Source organism: Lynx rufus, unplaced genomic scaffold (genome assembly GCF_022079265.1).
Source record: "Lynx rufus isolate CCGP_SWC_20201006 ecotype Redwood Valley unplaced genomic scaffold, mLynRuf1.p SCAF_13, whole genome shotgun sequence".
Classification (NCBI taxonomy): domain Eukaryota; kingdom Metazoa; phylum Chordata; class Mammalia; order Carnivora; family Felidae; genus Lynx; species Lynx rufus.
Window position 1 is genome coordinate 32,733,665 of NW_025814827.1, and position 20,452 is coordinate 32,754,116.

Genomic DNA, 20,452 nt, shown 5'->3' on the forward strand with positions numbered 1-20,452 from the left:
ACGGTAGTGCTCCCAGCCCTGTCCCACCATGGACTCCGCGTATGAGATGAGCCACATTCGCAAGCTCCAGGCACAGCACATGCGGATGCAGGAGAAGACTTTCACCAACTGGATCAACAACATCTTCCAGCACGGCCGGGTGAGTGTAGCTGGCTGTGTCCCACAGCCGTCCTCTGCTGTCCCCCCAGCTCCCTGGTCAGTGGCCTCTGGGGGCCCACTGTGAGGTCATCTGGCTGAGATGTCTCGCAGACCCCAAAACACAGATGAGTCCGGTGCTCCTTCCTTAAGGAAGACTCTCTGGGCTCTACCTCCCAGGTCCTGGGATAGGCCAGACACGTGAGGGGGGCTGACCCTGTGCCTCTTCCCCACCCCTCCCAGGTGGGCATCAAGATCCAGAACCTGTACACAGAGCTGGCCGATGGCACCCACCTACTGCGGCTGCTGGAACTCATCTCGGGGGAGGCCCTGCCACCCCCCAGCCGGGGCCGCATGCGAGTACACTTCCTGGAGAACAGCAGCCGAGCTCTGGCTTTCCTCAGGGCCAAGGTGGGCACCGGGGAGAGGGCTTCTGGGCCAGGTGCTGGGGTGGGCAGCAGGGACAGGCTGGACTACCAGATCTTCTTTCCTGGGCTGGCCAGGGCAGAGCAGAAGATCTGGAGCCTGAATCCGGGAATAGCAGCTAGGATATAGAGATGCAGAAAGCAAAGCCCTTCCTTGAACAGTACTCCCAGCTTAGAGGGCCCCAAACCGGTGGGAGCAGAAACAGCCTTCATCCCCGTGGGCGGGACTGAAATATGCTATTGACTGAAACAAGGGAATCAGAGAATTCTCAGCAGGCAGATTTTGGGACCACAATCAGCAAAGCCCAGACCCGACTGCAAGGGGTCTGCAGTTTCAGGGAAGACAACTGATTTTAACCCAGGTCACCGGGCGCCGGTAAATGTTTAACAATCAGCTCTCGGGGCAGAGGGAATAAAAGCCCTCATTTGTAGCACTTGCCGGTTTCTGTGGCACTGATACCCCCACCACGGCTGATTCCAAGCTACCGGCGGGGTATCACCAAACGCCAAGCAGGAAGATCAGCCTTCACAAGCTGGTATGAGCAGACTCCAACACCCCACTGACCAGATGCTCCAACTCCAACCCCAAGCTGAGGTGAGCGCAGAAGGGCTCAGGTGTGCCAGGAGAAGGCTGAGCATGGGGTGGAACCTTCCGAGACCAGACAGACACAACAAAGTGTACGCACGGGAGTACCCAGGGATGCAGCCTCAGCCACCAGGCAGGTGGTTGGCCGAAGCCAGCTTCCCGCCAGGTCTTATGGGAGTCTCTCCTCTTCTTTCTCCATTTAATGCATACTTATCCATTACCCACTATATGCCAGACGCTCTGCTAGGGAGACACCAGGGAACAAAACCAAGATCCCCACCCAAGCGGGGTGAGGGGGCCAAGCATGTGTGTTTGAGCGGGAGGAATTAATCCTTGGGTTGCGATTTTGAATAAGGTGGCCATTGAAAGTACCATTGAAAAAGTGCTGTTTGATAAAGACTTAGAAGAAGAGAGGGAAGTAGCCATGTGGCTACTGGGGGGAGTATTTTCAGACAGCAGGGGTAGCCAGTACAAAGGCCCCAAGGCCTGTGCTAACAATCCCAAGAACTGCAAGAATCCTACAGTCCTCGGAGCCCTGGGATCCAGGAGAGGAAGATGGATCCAGAAGGTGAAGGGGCCCAGGTCCCGTGCAGCTTTGATGTTTATTCTGTTCCTTTCTCCCCTCATTTGCTCCTCCTCCCTGTCCATGTGGCAAGACCTGGGGCAGCAGGTTTTCAACTTTAGTGTGTGGGAAGAACCCGAGGTATTTGTCCAAATGCAGAATTCTGGGCCCTGGCCCAAGAGAGTAATCGGTGGGGCCTGGGAATCTGCCGTTTTAACAGGAGATGGAACACTAATGAAGAGGGCTGAGATTGAAATGGGAACCAAGGACCCAAGCACCCCCTGGAGATTCCAAGATGCCCTAAGAGGTGGAGGCAGACAGCTGCTGTGGTCTATTGAGTTCATTTATTGACTATTTATGACTCCTCATTTCCAGCCCCCATGGCTGAACCACCGATCTTGGCCCGTGTTTACCTGTAGACCACACACAGGGAGTTCCCCACCCCAGTGGTCCAGCCCAGTTCGCCAGGCTGGGGTCTTTCCCAGGAGGACTTGAGTCCAAAGCTGCAACCATTTAGAAAAGCTTCACCTGCCTCACCTATGCCCTGCCTATTTCTTGCTTGGGGACGTCCTGGGGCAGGACAGATTCCAGGACCCTGCCATCTGGCAACAGGTGCCCTGGACTTTCGGTTACTCCGAGACTCCTTTGGCACACGGGCTTCACAGCTGAGCCCAGCCAACTGTGCCCACAGGTGCCAATACCCCTCATTGGGCCAGAGAACATCGTGGATGGAGACCAGACACTCATCCTGGGACTCATCTGGGTCATCATTCTGCGTTTCCAGATTTCCCAAATCTGCCTGGACAGGGTACGTCCCAGCCCCCAACGCCAGCCACCCAGCCCAGCCCCAGCCTCCCCTCAGGTCCCTGGGGACAGAGCTTTTCCACCTGACTGTTAGGGTCCCCACAGCAGACCCTGGCATTCACACAATTAATACCCACTCTTCAACCATGGGCAAAGGATTGAGAATGTCAGAGAGACTGTAATATGTTGAAGTGACAACTAGGTTCACAAACTTCAGTCTGGGACAAGCCATTCACAAGTAGGGGGTTGAGGTGACTGCCAGTGCCTGCCTTTCCTGGTGACAACAGTGCCAGTTCCTGACTGGTTGTTCCCTACTTGGCACCGAAACCCTGTAACTTCCATTACACCTCTAATATGCTGTTGGGAGAAATTAAACATGTGGAGGGCATCCCAATCCCAGAAGTTTCCAAATCCCCAGTCACCTAAAGACCAAAGACACCATCCCCTATCCTCCTCTGTTCTACCTTTTGTTTTCTCAGGACTGAATTGGAAAGAGTAAAAACATAAAGTCCTTATATTTATCAATTTTCATAACTTTTCCAATTGGAGTTTCCAAAACCCCACCTAAGACTCAATTCCAATGCGTTAGAAAAGCCAACCTAGAGGATGAAATCCGAATGAAAAGAAGCCACAGATCTGGCTCAAATCCCAGAGGACCCCTGAAGCCCATGATCTGACTGTGAGCCCCGGGAGAATAGGAGGTTTGCCTGGCTGTGTCCCCAGAGCCTAGGGCCTATGTGATGACTGAATGGATGGATGAATTTCTAGCTGGCCTCAAGCCCTTTCACGTAGCTACCCTCTCCTCCTCGGTCCACCTGGCCAGCTCCAGGTGCCCCAGCTGCCCTTTCCCTGGGGGGGCAGCAGGTGCATCATCTCCTGACCGGTCACCCTGCTCCCTGACCGCTCAGGCTCTGCTCCCTGAAAAACAGACATAATTGGACCAGGCTGACTCTGTTCCCTCCCATGCCCATCCCTAGAACCTCTCCTGGTTCATGTCTGCCAGCCTAGTCCAGCTGCTTAGGGCATCTGCTCTAGGCCTGGACGCTTCGCCCTACACTGCTGCCCACCCAAGCTCCGGGGCCCTAAGGGCAAGAGAGGAGATGCAGCCTGCCCTGCTTTGATATTTTGAGTTTATAAATAGGAATTGCTGGAGAAGTGGAGCAAATGAAAGGAAGCACGAGTTGGGGGAGGAGGGGAAGGGAAGGAAATGTGGGGTGTGAGGGAGGGAGTGGGGGGAGGAGAGTACCACTGAGGCAGGAATGGAGGCTGGAGGGGGAGTAGAAGGGAGAAAGGAGGTGGGAAAGAAGCACTGAGAAGAGAGAGGGTGGGGCAGGGGTGGGGGCAGGTGGACCCGAGAGTACAGAACAAAGGAAATTCTTAGGAGGAGGAACAAGAAGGGTGGGAGGGGATTGAAACCCGGTGAAGATGTCCTTGCCCAGCGTGAAGAAGCAACACAGACTCTGCCCTCAGCAGCCATGTGAGGCAATGAGGCGGTAGACGGGTGAGCCGCCAGCCTTTCCTGGTCAGGCCAGTCCCTGTCCTGTCGGTGGAGGGATGCTGGGGAGCTTCCTAAATACTCCTCTGCACCTCCTCATGTCATCCCTAGAGTGGAAATGGTGCCGGCTTCCTACGGCTGCGTGCGAGTGGTGGAGAGCCCTGTGCATGGGCCCAGGGCCTGGCTGGAAGGCAGCCCAAGGGGACCTGGAGCCAGACTAACAAACCCAGCCTCAGTTCCCTGGGACCCAGGGTCAGTTAGCACAATGCCCCACCCATCAGAAGGGCCGAGAAACACACTTCTTTGGAAGAAGAAGCTTTCTCTCTCAGCCCCAGTCCCTGCCCACCACAAATGAAATCAAGTAAAATCAGGTGCTCCGAATAGAGGGCAGTCTGCACCTGCCTCCAGGCGGCGGGGGGAGAAGGATCACAACCAGGCCTGACCTGCCTCTCCGGCGGCCTGCCGGCTCCGCTGCCTTCTCAGCTGTCGCATGCTGACCCACCATCCTGCCTGCCCTTCCAGGAGGAGTTTGGGGCCAGCGCAGCCCTGCTGTCTGCCAAGGAAGCTCTGTTGGTCTGGTGCCAGCGGAAGACGGCCTGCTATGCCAATGTCAACATCACCGACTTCTCCCGCAGCTGGAGTGACGGACTCGGCTTCAGTGCCCTTATCCATACACACAGGTGCGCGTGAGGGAGAGCAGACCCAGCACCCTCCCAGCCCGACCTGGCCTGAGGCCGGCTTCAGCCTCCCTCCTGGAGGCCTTCACCACCAAGCCAACTACCGAGAATGGGCTTAGGTCCTCAACCTGCTCATCTCCCACATCCCTCTGGGCCCTGAACCCTGGGTCTTAGAGTAGAGATGGCTGATGGCCAAGGCCCTCGCCCTTTCCTAGGAAATCTCATGGAATTGGCCAGGTTTGCCTTGACCCCTGCCTTTCTCCAATGTCTGTGTCATCGCTGACTCTATTCTCAGTCCTTTCCCTCGCAAGTACCTGCCCTTTTGAGCTTCTCCCCCTACCCACAAGCCAGGCCCCTGAGCGAAATTAGCCCTCCTCTCTCTACAGGTGCCCTATTCCTTCATTAGGGTCTCAGGTTACCGGCAGGGGAAACCAATACCCTGGTGGCCAATAGGAGCTTGCTTGCCTTTGTAACAAGTCCACTTAAACCCAAGCAGTAAATTTCTCTGGTGAAGAGCTTTGCCTGCTTTCTGTCCAGGCCAGACCTGCTTGACTACTGCTCCCTGCGTCCCGAGCGCCCACTACACAACCTCGACTTGGCTTTCCGCGTAGCTGAGCAGGAGCTGGGCATTGCTCAGCTGCTGGACCCCGAGGACGTGGCTGCTCTCCAGCCCGATGAACGCTCCATCATGACCTACGTCTCCCTCTACTACCACCACTTCTCCCGCCTGCACCACGAGCAGACTGTCCAGAGGAGACTCGCTAAGGTTGGTGAAAGAGCAGAGGTGGCCTCGAGGAGAGATGAGCATGGGCTCTGGAGTCAGACCTAGGTTTAAAGACTGCGTCTGCCACTTCCTAGTTGTGTGGCCTTGGCCATGTCCCCTAACTTTACCATGCGTCCTCTGTCCATTGGAGCCCATAATGCTTGGGGTGACAGAAGGCTGCTATGAGTGCTTGGGAGTGTGAGCATAGTGCCTGGCAAACAGGGAAAGCCAGGTGAGCACCATCCTCTCCAGTCCCTCCCCTCTCTCCCTGCTTGTAGGCTGTTAAGCCCCTAATGAGATTGAAAGGCTCAGAGAGCCAGACTCTGCAAGGACAAGCACAGAAGCAGCTGTGCTGGGTGTAGTCCATGTTTTCGGGGCTCTCCTACTCTCTGGGCACGGCGGCAGGCATGGAAGCCTGGGGAGGCTTTTCTCAGGGTTGGTGTCTCGGTTGGGCATGGGGGAGAAGATCCAGGCCAAGGGCTCTGAGCTGTTTTAGGGATGTGGGGGCCTCAGGAAAGGGAAAGGTGGCTCAGAAAAAGAATAGTACTCCCCAGAAGTGAGGCCAAATGGGGTAAAATAAGATGGAGGAAAGCAGGGTGGGTGCCCCACACTCCTGGGTCTAAGTGTGCAATGCAAGCAAACCTGATTGTCTGGGGGCTGGGAGGACCCCACTTTAGTGCAACCTCAGCTAGGGGAAAGAGCCTCCACCCACCTGGGCAACCTTGGCAGTCACCGAGCATCCAAAAGGGGAGCACCTCCATTCCAGGGCCTGCCCCGAGGTGCTGCCCGAGGCCTTCCCGTGCCTCCCCCAGATCCTGATTCAGCTCCAGGAGACAGAGGAGCTGCAGACCCAGTACGAGCAGCTGGTGGCCGACCTGCTGCGCTGGATTGCGGAGAAGCAGGTGCAGCTGGAGGCACGGGATTTCCCAGACTCCCTGCCTGCCATGCGCCAGCTACTGGTGGCCTTTGCCTTCTTCCGCACCCAGGAGAAGCCACCACGGCTGCAGCAGCGAGGGGCCACAGAGGCCCTGCTCTTCCGGCTGCAGACGGCACTCCGAGCCCAGAATCGCAGGCTCTTCCTGCCTCACGAGGGCCTGGGCCCCGCAGAGCTGTCCCAGCGCTGGGCAGTCCTGGAGCGGGCAGAGGCCTCAAGAAGCCAGGCCCTGCTGCGGAGGATCCTACAGCTAGAGCGGCTGGAAACCCTGGCCCGGCGCTTCCAGCGCAAGGCAGCCCTCAGGGAGAACTTTCTGACAGACACAGAGCAAATGTTGGACCAGGCCACAGCTGCCGCCCCACCAGCCAGCCTGGCCACAGTGGACGCAGCTGCCCAGAGACTGGGCATGCTGGAGGCCAGCATCCTGCCCCAGGAGGGGCGCTTCCAGGCCCTGGCCGAGATCGCAGACATCCTTCAGCAGGAGCAGCACCATGGCTGGGCAGATGTGGCCCGCAGGTGAGCCTGGGGTGCGGAAATCATCCTCAAAACAGGCTAAGGCCTTCCTGTCATATCCCTATGTTTACCTGTGCCCATTCCTGGCCATAGAGGTCTGATCTATAGGTTCAGGGCTCTCTTTAAAAGATCTAACTCCCACTGATGCCTGAAGTTCCAGCGCCCTCAATTCCCCATTTTTAGTAAAGCACTGCCCTTTCTAGATACTTCTTATCAACTCATTCACTGAACAAGTATTTGTTGTCTACTATGTCCCAAGCACAGTTCTAGGCACTGGAGATTTAGTAGTGAGGAGGAGAAACCATAATGCCTCCCCTCACAGAGCTTACACACTACTAAGGAAAACAGACAAATTAAAATAGATATATAGTACGTGCAATAGTGATTTAAAAAAAATGGTAACAAGATAGGGGATTATGAGGTACCAACATGGGGGGTGGGGGTTAGATCAGGTGGCCAGAGGAGATTGACTTTTGAGCAAAGACCAGGAAGAAGCAGAGACCAGAAGAGGGGCCCAGCTGTAGAGATACGGGGACACACTATACCAGGCATAGGGAAGGCGCATGCCTGCCATGTTTGGAAAATAGCATGGAGGCCACTGTTGGTCAAAGTGAACAAGTAGTGGTTGAGGTCAAGGAGGTACAGGGGCAAAGGGTGGGGGTAGAGATCATGCTGGGATCTGTAGGACACAGTAAAGATGGGATTTACTCACAGAAGGATGGGGAATTCAACACGGGAGGACTGGAATGAAGGAGGGGCACAATCTGACTCCTGTTCGACAACGATCGTTCTGGATGCCATGTCAGGCACAGACTGAAGGGACAGAAGCAAAGACCACTTATGCAGCTATTGCAATAATCTAGGCCAGAGAAGCAATGCAGGTGATGAGAAATGGTGGGATTTTGCATATATTTTGGATCCAAGAGGATTTACAGACAGATCAGATGCGGGGTGTGAGAAATTCAGTTATCAAGCCCTTTAGCCCAGGCACCTAGAAGGATGGAGTTGCTATCATTGGAGATGGAGATTGGAAAGGTTGGGGGGCCCTGAGCCACACAGGGTAGCTTCTCTGCCATCTAGCTTCTCTGCCCGTGTTTAAGAAGCAGGAACACAGTGCCCCGACAGCCATAGGCTAGAATGCTCCAAGCCCCCAGTCACTGGGCTCAGGCTCCTCCATGACAGCCAAGCACCCCCACCAGGTGTAGGCCCCAAGGTGGCTTCCCTATCCCAGCCCAGTGAAGACCCCACCCCACCCCTTATTTTCACATCCTCCAGGCAACTGGAGATCACTGGGCGCTGGGAGCAACTCCTTCGGCGTCTCCAAGGGCAGAAGAAGCAGATGGCAGGTCTGCAAGCTGTGCTGAGCCTGCTGCAGGAGGTGGAGACTGCCTCCAACCAGCTCAAGGAGCTACAGGTGGGCCCTGGACCAGCAGGCCCCTGGGTGACACAGCACCAACACTCGTGATGACCCAGCACTCTGGGACAGCAGTGATCACTTGTCCATCCCTGGCCAGGTGCTGGCCAGCTCCACGGCCTGTGGGCAGCAGCTGGCTGAGACCGTGCAGCTGCTGCAGAAGCATGACCTGCTGGAGGCCCAGGTCTCAGCCCACGGGGCCCATGTGCGCCATCTTGGCCTCCAGACCTCGCAGCTGGACTCCTCCCTGGGTACTACTGTGGAGGTGCTGCAGGCCAAGGCCCAGTCACTGGCCCAGCTTCACGGGAGCCTGGTGTCTCTTCTAAGGGCCCGGTAAGAGCTCACCCAGCTCTCCTACCTTCTCTAGAACTTTTCTGGAACCCAATTTACCTCCTGCCCTGGTTAAAATACTGCTGACTTGGCAACTTCCTCCACATTGACCTTCACCTCTAAGTCTTCTGTTCCCCTGTTGAGTTATCAGGAAAAAGAAAACTCCTATCTAAGGGGGAGTGTCTGCGCCTGGTGGGGAGCCCCCTCCCCAGTCCCTTGGGTGCCCCTTGCCATCCCTCAGGCGCACCTTGCTGGAGCAGACCCTGCAGCAGGCAGAGTTCCTGCACACCTGCGAGGAGGAGGAAACCTGGTTGAGGGAGCACGAACAGCTGGTGGAGGATGAAGCCCTGGGCCGGGACCTTAGCCAGATCAGAGCAGCCCTGCAGAAACACAAGGTCCGTGTGACCCTGGGCCCTGCCCCAGTCCCCACCTGGCCCTTCCCTTTCCTTTCCTTCACCCAGCTCTGCACCCTGCCAGGCCCTGGAAGCCGAGCTCCGCCACCACCAGGCCATGTGCACTGATCTCGTGCGGAGGGGATGCGACCTGGGAGCCCGCAGGCACCCCACGCTGCCAGACCCCAGGGAGCGGGCCCAGGCACTGCAGGGGGCGTGGCAGCGGCTCCGGGCCTCCACAGCCAGGCGGGGCGCTCAGCTGCAGGCGGCTATGCTCGTCCAGGAGGTAGTTAGGCTGTGGATGCGGGGGGCCGGGCAGGCGTGTGGGGTCGGCCCGTGCCCAGCCTGCCCTCCTGCCCGCAGTACTTCAGTGATGCGGCTGACGCGGCCTCGTGGCTGCGGGAGCAGCAGTCGGCCCTGGAGAGCGCGTCCCGCGGGCGGGACCAGACGGCCGCAGAGGCCCTGCTGCTGCGCCACCAGCGACTGGAGCGTAGCCTGCACGCCTTCGGGACGGAGCTACGGCGACTGGACGAGCAGGCGCGGGCGGCCGCAACCCAAGTGTCGCTTACCGTACGTGTGGACGGCAGGGACCCAGAACTACAGGCCTCCAGCATCAAATGCACATGTGGTCTGAGCACTATGCCCCGTCTCCCGTGACCACACACAGAGGGTGGAAATGGGAGGGCTTTTGTGGCCCCTGACCTGGGAATCTTAGCTTCCGGCTTGGGGGTGCCCCACCCCTCCTCAGCAACTTCTTACTGGCTGCCCCAGTCCGATTAGTGGAATCTTGTCTGCATGCTTGTAGAAGTCATCCGAGGATAGTTTTGCTCATGTTGCCCACCAGTTTCCATGCATTAATCGGGTTCCTCCTGGAACCACCCCAGGTACAACCATTGGCCCCACCCTGCCAAGCCTCGTGTTTAGGGGAGTCCCCTCTGGACACACTGCCCTGTGTCCTGTCAGCACAGGTGGTATCTGCCCTGAGCTCTCCAAAGGAAGGCCCGAGGAACCTCCGGACCTGGAGTGAGATTTCCTGCCACTCTGGGCCCCCAAGCACTCAGAAGATGGTCCTCTCTGCTGAACTTGACCCTGACTTTGACCCTAACACCATACTCCAGACACAGGATTGCTTGAACCAGGACTACGAGGGACTGGGGGCCCTGGCAAAGGTAAGTAACACTTCTTGTTCAAGAAATGTTCATGGAACACCTACTCTGCCCTGGACCCTGAACCGGGAGTCCAGAGACAGAGCAGTTGACTGGACATGCTCGCTGCCCCCAAGGAGTTTACACAGGCAGAGAAGAGGAGAAACAGGTCATTAGATGGCGGTGGGTGTGATGGAAGCCCAGGTCAGGCTGGGAGTCAGGGAGGGCATCTCTGAGGGGAGGCCATTTAGGCTGTGACTGGAACAAGGAGAGGTTGAGAGCAGGCAAAGCCAGGGGGAGGGCAGGAGAGATGGGGGAGACCATCCCCTAGGCAGTACCTATCGCCAGGCAGGCAGGAGGCCCTGGAGGAGTAAAGACCAGAGTGCCTGGAGCCCGGAAGTGAAGCTGGGAGTGGCAGATGGCTGGAGGAGAGCCTGGAGGGTAGAAGGGCGGGGCTAGGCAGAGCCAGGTCCCACAGAAGTGTGGCTTGTCCCTAAGAGCCAAGGGCTAGATCAAAAGAGCACACTCTACCAGGGCCCTTGACCTGATATCAAGCTCTTGTCAGCTCCTTCCCCTGGACCTCCAACAGAGGGCGCAGGGCCCAGCAGTGGGGCAGGGGCCTTCTCTCGCCCTGGGGGAAGGGTATGGGGACCTGCTCTGAGTGCCCTAGGGGGAAACTGGCCCTTGCCCCAACCTCTGGGCCGGCCTCTCCTCAGCACCGCAGAGCTCAGTTGGAGGAGGCAGTGGCCCTATTTGGCTTCTATGACTCATGTGGAGAGCTGCAGTCATGGCTGGAGAACCAGACCGCACTGCTCCAAATGCTGCAGCCCCAGGCGGATGACTTGGAAGCCACGCGGCTCAAGTATAAGGTACTGCCCCTGTGGAGCCAAGGTGGGCGTCTTGGCTGCTTGGCCCTGCGGCCTTTCCGTATTCCTGTCCTTCTCCCTCCCCGCCTGCTCCTGCCTCTCCGTTATTCACTCCTGTGTCCCACTTCTCCATGTTAACTGTAGTCCTGTCTGGGAAGAAGAAGCAAGGGATCTGGCCTTGAATTATTTTGTTTTTATTGAGGTAGAATTGATACACAACCTGATAGTAGTTGGAGGTATGCAACATAATGGTATGTCTGTGTGTATTGTGAAATGTACCCCACAGTAAGTCTAGTTAGCATCCATCCCCACACATAGTTACAGAATTTTCTTCTTGTAATGAGAACTTTTAAGATGGACTCTATTAGCAACTTTGAAGAATGCAACACAGGATTATTAACTATAGTCTCTAAACTATATATTCCATCCCCATGACTTACTTACATTATAGCTAGAAATTGGCACTTTTTGACCCCCTTTACCCATTTCACCCACCGCCCACCTCTCCAATTCTGACAGCCACCAATATGTCCTCTGTATCTATCTTGTTTTGCGCTTTTTAGATCCCACATACAAGTAAGATCATACAGTATTTATCTATCTCTGACTTACTTAGCATAATGCCCTCAAGGTCCATCTTTTGTACAGTGGTATATATGTATATCGCATTTGGTTTTGATTTTTTTTAATAAATGTTCACTTTTTAGAGAGAGAGAGCATGAGTAGGGGAGGGGCAGAGAGAGAGGAGGACAGAGGATCCAAAGTGGGCTGGTGAGCCTGGTGTGGGGCTCTAACTCACGAACCATGAGATCATGACCTGAGTCAAAGTCAGACGCTCAACCAACTAAGCCACCCAGGCACCCCTCTTTTTTTTTTTTAAGGTTTATTATTTATTTTGAAAGAAAGCATGTGTACACCCACCAGCTCTCAACCAGGGTAGGAGCAGAGAGGGAGGGAGAAAGCAAGAATCCCAAGCAGGCTCCCTGATATCAGCACACAGCCAGACTGGGGGCTCAATCTCACGAACCAAACAGTGAGATTGTGACCTGAGCTGAAATCAAGAATTGGAAGCTTAACCAACTGAGCCGCCCAGGCACCCCTTTGCCACATTTTCTTTGTCCATCCATCACTGGACGCTAGGTTGCTTCCATATGTTGGCTATTGTAAATAATGCTTCTATGACTATGGGGGTGTAGCTATCTTTTTCAAATTAGTGTCTTCATTTTCTTTGGATTAAATACCCAGGCGTGAAATTGCTGAATCATAGGCTGGATCTGTTTTTCATTTTTTGAGGAACCTCTGTATTATTTTCCGTAGTTGTTGCACCAGTTTATATTCCTACCAACACAATGGCTTCCTTTTTTCCACCTGCTTGCCAACACTTATTTCTAGCCATTTTTTAATCTTTTATTTAAGAAAAATTTGTTTAATGTTCATTTATTTTTGAGAGAGAGACAGAGACAGAGTGTGAGCCGGGGAGGGGTAGAGAGAGAGGGAGACACAGAATCTGAAGCAGGCTCCAGGCTCTGAGCTGTCAGCACAGAGCCCGATGCAGGGCTCAAGCCCACAAACTGTGGATTATGACCTGAACTGAAGTCTGACGGTTAACCAACTGAGCCACCCAGGAGTCCCTCTAACCTTTTTTTTTTTTTTTTTTTTTATTTATTTTTGAGAGAGAGTATGCACAAGCTGGGGAGGGACAGAGAGAAAGAGAGAAGTTCTGAAGCAGGCTCCACACTGACAGCAGAGACCCCAACGTGGGGCTCAAACTCATGAACCATGAGATCATACCTGAACCGAAGCTAGATGCTTAACCAGCTGAGCCACCCAGGTGCCCCTATTTATAGTCTTTTTGAAAACAGCCATCCTGACTGCTGTGAGGTGACATCTTGTTGTCATTTTGATCTGTTTCCCTGATAAGGGGTGATGCTGAGCATCTTTTCCTGTGTCTGTTGGCCACCTGTATGTCATCTTTGGAGAAATGTCTATTCAGGTCCTCTGCCTGTTTTGCAAGCAGATTATTTGTTTTGGGTGTTGCATTTATTGTTGTGTACGGTGTAAGGTAGGGATCCAGTTTCATATTTTGCACATGGCTGTCCAGTTTTCCCAGCACCATTTATTGAAGAGACTATCTCTTCCCCATTCTTGGCTCCTTTGTCATAAATTAATCAACTGTATGTGCACGGGTTTATTTCTGGACTCTCTATTCTGTTCCACTGATCTATGTGTCTGTTTTTATGTCAATACCACATTATTTTGATCATTATAAATAATTACTACAGTTTACTATAGTAAACTATACAGTTTGAAATCAGGGAGCGTGATGCCTTAACTGATGTCTTGAGAAAGACTTTTTTTTTCTCAAGATTGTTTTGGCTATTGCACACAAATTTTAGGATTTTGCATTTCCGTACAAATTTTAGGATTGTTCTATATCTGTGAAAAGTGCTATTGGAATTTTTATCAGGATTATAGTAAATGTATAGATTGCTTTGAGTGGTTTAGACATTTTAACAATGTTAATTCTTCTAATCCATGTGCACAGAATATATTTCCATTTGTGGGGGGGGGGTTCCCAACTTCTTTCATCGATGTTTTCAGTGTACAGGTCTTTTATCTCTTCAGTTACTTATTCGTAGGTTGTTTTTTTTTTTTAATGCAATTGTAAATGAGATTGTTTTCTTAATTTCTCTTCCTGATGATTCATTCATTATTAGTGTATAGAAATGCAAAATATTCCTTTATATTGATTTTGTACCTTGAAACTTTACTGAATTCATTTATTCTAACACTTCGTTGGTGGAATCTTTAGGGTTTTCTATATATAATACCACGTCATCTGCAAATAATAACAGTTTTACTTCTTGCTTTATAATTTGGATACCTAGCCTTGAATTTTTAAAGGCCCCTCCCAGCCCTTTAAGGACAGAGACCCCAGTCCTTCCAGAGGGTTGCTGCTCAGACACCTGCACAGCAGAGCATATCAGGTCATTTGTAGTCTTGAGTGCGGTGTGGGAAGAGAAGAAACTCACTCAGGGCCTGGGTCTTCCTTTCCCCAGAACTTCCTCACTGCCCTGGCTGTGGGAAGGGGCTGCTTGACTGAGGTCAGCAGCTCTGCTGAGCAGCTGAAGCAGAGATGTCCTGAAGATGCCCCCAGAATTCAGCAACAGCAGGAGGAACTGAGCCAGAGGTAAGACGGAGGGAGCACAGAGCAGTGGGGACAGGCTGGATGCTTTGCCCGGGCCTGCACGCCTGCTGATGTGCCTCTGGAGATGCCAGGAGGAAACACCGGACATGTCAGAGACAGGAGAGGGCATAGGGACAGGCAGCCCGGCAGCAGCTATTGTGTGAATCCCCAGCCGTGGCCCCAGTATGGCTGTGGAGATGTCCCTGTGACAGAGACATCCCTGTTCGCTCTGCTCAGGTGGGGGCAGCTGGAAGCCCTGAAGAAAGAGAAGGAAATGCAGCTGGCACGCACCACGGACGTGTGCAGTTTTCTGCACAAGTGCAGATCCACACAGGTCCAACTGCGAGACCTGATACTCCGGCTGGAAACCCTGGAGCTGGGGCAGTCAGAGGACAGCCACCGCGTCCTGCAGCTGGCCCAGCAGAAGATGCCGGCACTGGAGAGAAGCGTGTACCACTTGCAGAGGATCACCATCAAGTACGGCCTGGGTTCGGGCCCTGGGAGGCAGGGGAGGACTGAGCAGGGTTGTGGCATGAGGAATGGGACAGAAATTGGAGCACAGGCTGGATGTGCTGTCTGAAGGGCAGGGGCACAGGTGGGGACACGGCGTGAGAAAATGCTCATGGGGAAAGGGCAGGCCACACAGGCTTGTTGTCCCATGGTGAGGGGGAGGCAGGAATGCAGAGTCAACACCACTTTGCCTGGGGACTCCGAGCCCGGACACCAGGGCAGGGCACTGACTGGGCCGTGGGCCCCATCTCCCAGAGCTGAAGAGGCGGGCCCCACAGAGAATCAGTGCCTGAGAGGACAGGTGGAGACGCTGCAGGGGCTGCTGGAGCAGGTACAGCAGCACGTGGCCCGACAGGCCAGGGCCCAGGCCGAGGCACGGACACGGCAGAGCTTCCTACAGGACAGCCAGCAACTGCTGCTGTGGGCGGAGAGCGTCTGGGCTCGGCTGCACAGCGAGGAGAAGGCGGTGGACGTGGCCTCGGCCCAGAGGCTGCTGATGGAGCACGGAGACCTTCTGGAGGAGATACGGCTGCAGCAGGAGAGGTCCGGATGGGAGGCGGGATAGGATGTGCCTCAGGCTGGCTAAGGCCTGTGGGGACAGGACATCAGAGAGGGAGAGGCAGGAAGCAGGGCATCACTCAGGGTTGTAGTCCAGGCTGGTGTCCAACAGGTGCTTGGGGCAGGCTTTAAGGAGGGGGACGTAACTAACTGGTCCGGCATCCTGAATGCTTCAGGGAGGGACGCAGGGCAGAATCTGAACTGCTGGAAGGTTCTGTCAAGTGTAGACCTGGCCATACCCCATCCAGGTGAACTTGATGGATTGTTTGAAATCAGGACAGCCTAGTCTCCCAAGCAATTCTGGGTAACCAGAATGGGAACCCCTGGAGTTAGATGGCTCAGGAACCCCTCTCCTCCCCTCCCCCCATGGGACTAAGACACCCAACTCCTCAGCACGGCAAGGACTCTCCTCCTGCGGGGACGATGCTACAGGTCTCCAGGCAGGCAGGGTCACCCGGTACAGTCTACAGGCTGTGCCCTGCACGAGAGACCCTGACAGGTAGCCAAGTGGTCACTGAATCCATCCCGTCCTTTGTGCTCAAGACTCTACGAATGGTTCAGGGCAGCATCAGCTCAGAGGAAGTGGAGCCTTCAAGCTATGTGCCTGTGGGCCCTTTCTTAATACTCATGGGCTGGCAGTGGCCTTGCAGTCAGGGATGTATGCGGTTTGAGTGATTTTTCTACTTGACTTTGCATTGGCATTGGGATGGTCCCCCGGAGCAAGGGTGTAACAAACTGGGAGCAGGGAAAGTATTGAGACCTCAGTAGTGTGCTAGGCCTGTTACGTTCTGTGCATCACTAGTGGGCCAGGGCACAGCTGCCCCATGGAACAAGTGAACCAGGGGTCTAACTGGCCTCAGACCTCCTGCCAGCTGCCCTTCTATCAGAGCTCCAAAATGAATGACCCAGTGAGAGGGGAGGAAGGGGGGTGAGAAGGAGATGGGGTTTGACCTTCTGCCTGTCGTCCTGGATAGGCTGCAGCAGCTGGAGGCCCAGGGCCAGCCCATTGCAGCCTCGGACTCTCCGGACTCCCAAGAGGTGGCCCGTGTTCTGAGGCTCCTGAGCCAGCGAGGCTGGGGACTGCAGGCCGCCTGGGAGCAGAGACGGCAGCAGCTGCAGGAGGGGCTGGAGCTGCATAGATTCGGCAGAGATGTAGATGACTTCACTGCCACTTGTGCCAGCCACGAGGCCTTCCTGCGGCAGGGCCACCTTGGGGTAGGAAGTCTGGAATACAGGGCTGCGATGATGCTTCCCCATCACTGGAGGGAGCTTTGAAGTCAGTAGGCAGGGGTGGAAGGGTGCTGGTGGCCCTGGGATGGCAGTGGGCGATAGGGTGCTGACCCCTGTCATCCCAAGCATGACCCCAGGTCTCTGCACCCCCAGGAGGATGTGGGGGAAGCCCAGAGCCTGCTGCAGCGGCACCAAGAGTTTGGACAGCTTCTGGGCATCCTTGGGCCTCGAGCAGAGGCTCTGCGGACACGTGGCGAGAAGCTGGCCCAGAGCGGACACCCTGCTGCACGCAAGTGAGCAAGGCCTGTCTGGGCAGCGCCTACCACCCTTTCTCAGCCTACAAAGCCTGTCGCCCTGAGGCCGGGGGACAGTGTGGGGAGTGGAGGAGTGGCAGGGTGCACCCCGGTGGGCCTTAGAGTGGAGCCCTCCCTAGACCCTTCCCCATTCCACCCGGCCTCCAGGGTCAGAGAGCAGCTGCAGAGCATCCAGGGACGGTGGACCGGGCTCCAGGAGAGGAGTGAGCAGAGGAAGAGGCAGCTGCTGGCCTCCCTCCAGCTCCAGGTGAGGGGGCCAGCCCAGGTGCACGAAGCCTCCCCAAGAGGAGTGCCTAGGAGTCTATCACTGCACTAACAGTTGTGCGCTCTGCAGAGCCCTTGATAGTTTCCAAAGCGTTTTCCCACATGTTAGGTCCTTGACCCTCATAGCGCTTCTTGTGAGACAGGCATTATGGCTCGGATTTTTCCTGATGAAGAAAACAAGCTGAGGCCACACTGTTCAGAGTCAAGGCTGGACCCGAAGTCTTGATAAACCTCCTTGCCATCCCTCATCTGGCTGTGCCCCTTCCCCATCATTTCTGGCCACACTATAGGCTCATGCATGGGCCACGGGCACCAGCTGCAGACCTAGGCTCTGCCGGATACTTGCTCACCCCCCATAGGGGCTCAGAGCTGCACCAGTCCACAGGCCTCCTCTACCATAAGCCTATTAGGAGAGAAATGATCACACATCATTTGATGTGAGCTGGGGGAGCGGGGACTGCTCAAGTGCTCCTCTTATCTGGGCACAGGACACCATGGGGCCCAGGCCATCAGTCCCTGGGCATCTTCCTACTGTGAGGGAGTAATGTGAGGGAGAAACATTTCCGTCCTGATCTCAGCTTCCCTGTCTCCACATGGGAGCAATAACCCCAGCCCCCACCTTGCACACTAGGATTGGATCTGGGCCATTGGGAGTCTGTGAGACCCCTCCCCCTCAGCCCTGGTTGTTAAGACCTATTTTCTCCTGGTTCTTGGGCAGAAATGGAAACAGGATGTGGCAGAGCTGATGCTGTGGATAGAGGAGAAGGGGCTGATGGCAGCACATGGGCCTTCCCAAGAGCCCAGCAACCTCCTGCAGCAACTCAAGCTGCACAGAGTAGCTGAGCGAGCGCTGCTGGCCACCTACGGGCACGTGGAGGCCCTGCAGCAGGTGGGGGCAGTGGACACAGGGCACAGGGCCTCCTCCTCCTCAGACTCCAAGCCCAGAATTCCCCTTCAGATTCTTTACTGCTACCTCGGACTTAGGATCCCCCAGATTCCTCCTCCGCTCGGCTGGGTACCTCTTTGTCTTGGCACCCAAACCAGCCCAGAAAGTATCCATCATCTCTTCCCCACCAACCTCAGCCCAGCCCACCCCACCCCACCCCACCCCAGCCCACCCCCAGCTCCTAGGGCAGCTCCAATGCCTGCTACGTCTACCTGAACAAAGCCTTCTCTACCATAGTCTGATGTCTGCTCCCCCCACTCAACTCTGCTCTACTTGGTGGTATCAGAGGAAAGCCCTCTGACCTCTGTCCAGATCTGGGGCCACATGAAATTCTTGAGCCCTGGAAGCCTGTGGAACACAGCCTGTAGCCAGCTACCGCTTCCCCCACCTCTGCCACCTGGGTCCAGCCTGCTGTGGCCGCTCATGGTACCAGCAACTCAACGAAACTCCCTTGGTCTTTGCGTCCACCCCAGGTTGGGAGACAGCTGTTGAGCAGCAGGCTCCATGCCCAGGAAGATGTGCAGGGCAGCCTCCAGGGCCTGAGTAACAAGTGGGAAGAGTTGAAGCACAAGATGGCAGAGCGTGGGGACCAGCTCCAAAAAGCTAGACAGCAGGCCCAGCTTCTGCAGCTGCTGCAGGTCAGCTGGAGGGACAGGGCATGGGAAGGAGACTAAGCCTGCACTGAGCCAGGCAGGGTGGGAGCAGACAGGACAGGAAGGCGGGGGGGGCTGTGGAGCAGGAGTTTGGGATATTCTACTAACTCTGGATTAGCCCTGGGAAGTCCTACAGTCTTAAGAGGCCTCTAGCCTATGGCAAGTTGAGCCTGGCTTTGCCCTCCTGTAGGCCAATATAGAATCATTTCCTGTGTACCCCATGTGTGTGGTCAGCGCAACTTGCATCCCCGTGGAGGAAGAAGCATGAGGGGACAGGAGTGGTCATGAGGCTCGGGGAAGGCGGGAGGTGGACAACGGTAGAGTCAGCAGGTCCCCGGTGAATCTGTTAAGCTGCAAGCAGTGTGGTGTCAGAGTCCACGAACTTGCATGCCTGTACTCCAGAGCTAGTGCAGCACCTTGCACCTTCCTCAGGATGCCAAGGAGAAGATGGAGCAGCTGGAGGGGGCTCTGCAGAGTGCAGAACCAGGGCAGGACCTGGGCTCAAGCCGGCGGCGACAGAAACAGCACTGCCAACTGGAAAGCGAGAGCCAGGCGCTGGCCAGCAAGATGGCTGCCCTCGTCGCCCAGGCAGAGCGGGGACTCACCTCCCAGACCGTCACGGAAGAGACCCAGAAGTACCTGCAGAGGTACCCGCCTGCTTGTTCCATCTTCACCCCGCTGTGTGCCACCCCCACCATGTGAACGTGAGGATTGATTCCACCCAGGGAGCCCTGCGGTGGCATCTGTAGGACCTGAGGTTCCCCAAATCTCTGTCCCTTACGAGAGGGGTCGTTTCTGGGATAGGAAGACCGGAGACCCCAGCTAGGCATGCCCAGCACCCCAAATCGGAAGTCGTACAGGTCATCTGGGTGAAAGCTTGGGCCTTGAGCCCTCTCCAGCCGCTTTCCCCTCACCAGTTGAAGCTTTGCCCCATCCCTACTTTGTTCCTCGTGAGTCCCTGGCTGGGCTACACAAAGCACTGAGGGTCTTGTCCCCATCTGTTCCCAGCATCCGCCATCTCTTCTGTGTCCTCCCAGATTCGAGTCCCTGCAGGAACATCTGGCCACTCGGCACTTACAGCTGCAGGCCTCACTTGAGCTGTACCGGTTCTACCAGCTGAGCGACGTGGAGCTCACTTGGGTGGCTGAGCACATGCCCAGAGCCAGCTCCACCAGCTCCACCGGATGCTTGAATGGTGCTCAGAGACTTTGCCACAAGCATGAGGTAGCGCCCCCCATCTTCTCCCGGGATCCCTGACATCCTATTCCTAGACCTTAGAAACCCTCTGTCACTGCTCAGGGTGTCCTGATTTCCAAGTCTCTGCCCTCAGTTATCCCCTGCCCAGGAGTGTTGTCTCGGTGGGGCCCGGAGCCGCATCCACGGCTCCGTTCCAGGCACCCCGTGACAAAGGGAACCCCAGAGGCGGCAGCTCCTCATGCTGTTCTGTGGCAGGTGCTCCAGGCAGAGGTGAAAGCCCATCAGGGACAGGTGCAATGGGTGCTGGGTTCCGGACGGAGCCTCGCAGCCTCAGGGCACCCCCAAGCCCAGTGCGTCATGGAGCAGTGCCAGAAGCTGGAAGGCCTCTGGACAGAGCTGGAACGGACATGTGAGGTGCAGGCCCAGTGCCTACAGCAGGCTGTTGCTGTCCAGCAGGTAAGATGCAGAGAGATCACAGGATCAGGGGAAGTGGCAGAAGGAGGCAAACTCTGTGAGTGAGGTGTGCAGGACTGGGACTCTTGGGGCACTGGG

General features: G+C 55.6%; 1 protein-coding gene across 1 annotated transcript in view; it reads left to right on the top strand.

The window, feature by feature from the left end:
• SPTBN5 (spectrin beta, non-erythrocytic 5) overlaps window positions 1–20,452 on the top strand; it is a 44,884-nt gene continuing 24,432 nt past the window's right edge. The window contains exons 1-24 of the mRNA XM_047075263.1: window positions 1–139; window positions 379–546; window positions 2,400–2,516; window positions 4,530–4,687; window positions 5,222–5,450; window positions 6,260–6,897; window positions 8,170–8,308; window positions 8,409–8,641; window positions 8,880–9,033; window positions 9,116–9,316; window positions 9,394–9,600; window positions 9,999–10,199; window positions 10,892–11,044; window positions 14,101–14,231; window positions 14,466–14,705; window positions 14,994–15,281; window positions 16,271–16,511; window positions 16,680–16,819; window positions 16,988–17,087; window positions 17,823–17,993; window positions 18,524–18,688; window positions 19,136–19,350; window positions 19,741–19,927; window positions 20,156–20,356. Of these exons, the coding sequence (XP_046931219.1) occupies window positions 29–139; window positions 379–546; window positions 2,400–2,516; window positions 4,530–4,687; window positions 5,222–5,450; window positions 6,260–6,897; window positions 8,170–8,308; window positions 8,409–8,641; window positions 8,880–9,033; window positions 9,116–9,316; window positions 9,394–9,600; window positions 9,999–10,199; window positions 10,892–11,044; window positions 14,101–14,231; window positions 14,466–14,705; window positions 14,994–15,281; window positions 16,271–16,511; window positions 16,680–16,819; window positions 16,988–17,087; window positions 17,823–17,993; window positions 18,524–18,688; window positions 19,136–19,350; window positions 19,741–19,927; window positions 20,156–20,356 (4,788 nt within the window). The 5' untranslated portion in view covers window positions 1–28. The remainder of the gene's footprint in view (window positions 140–378; window positions 547–2,399; window positions 2,517–4,529; window positions 4,688–5,221; window positions 5,451–6,259; window positions 6,898–8,169; window positions 8,309–8,408; window positions 8,642–8,879; window positions 9,034–9,115; window positions 9,317–9,393; window positions 9,601–9,998; window positions 10,200–10,891; window positions 11,045–14,100; window positions 14,232–14,465; window positions 14,706–14,993; window positions 15,282–16,270; window positions 16,512–16,679; window positions 16,820–16,987; window positions 17,088–17,822; window positions 17,994–18,523; window positions 18,689–19,135; window positions 19,351–19,740; window positions 19,928–20,155; window positions 20,357–20,452) is intronic.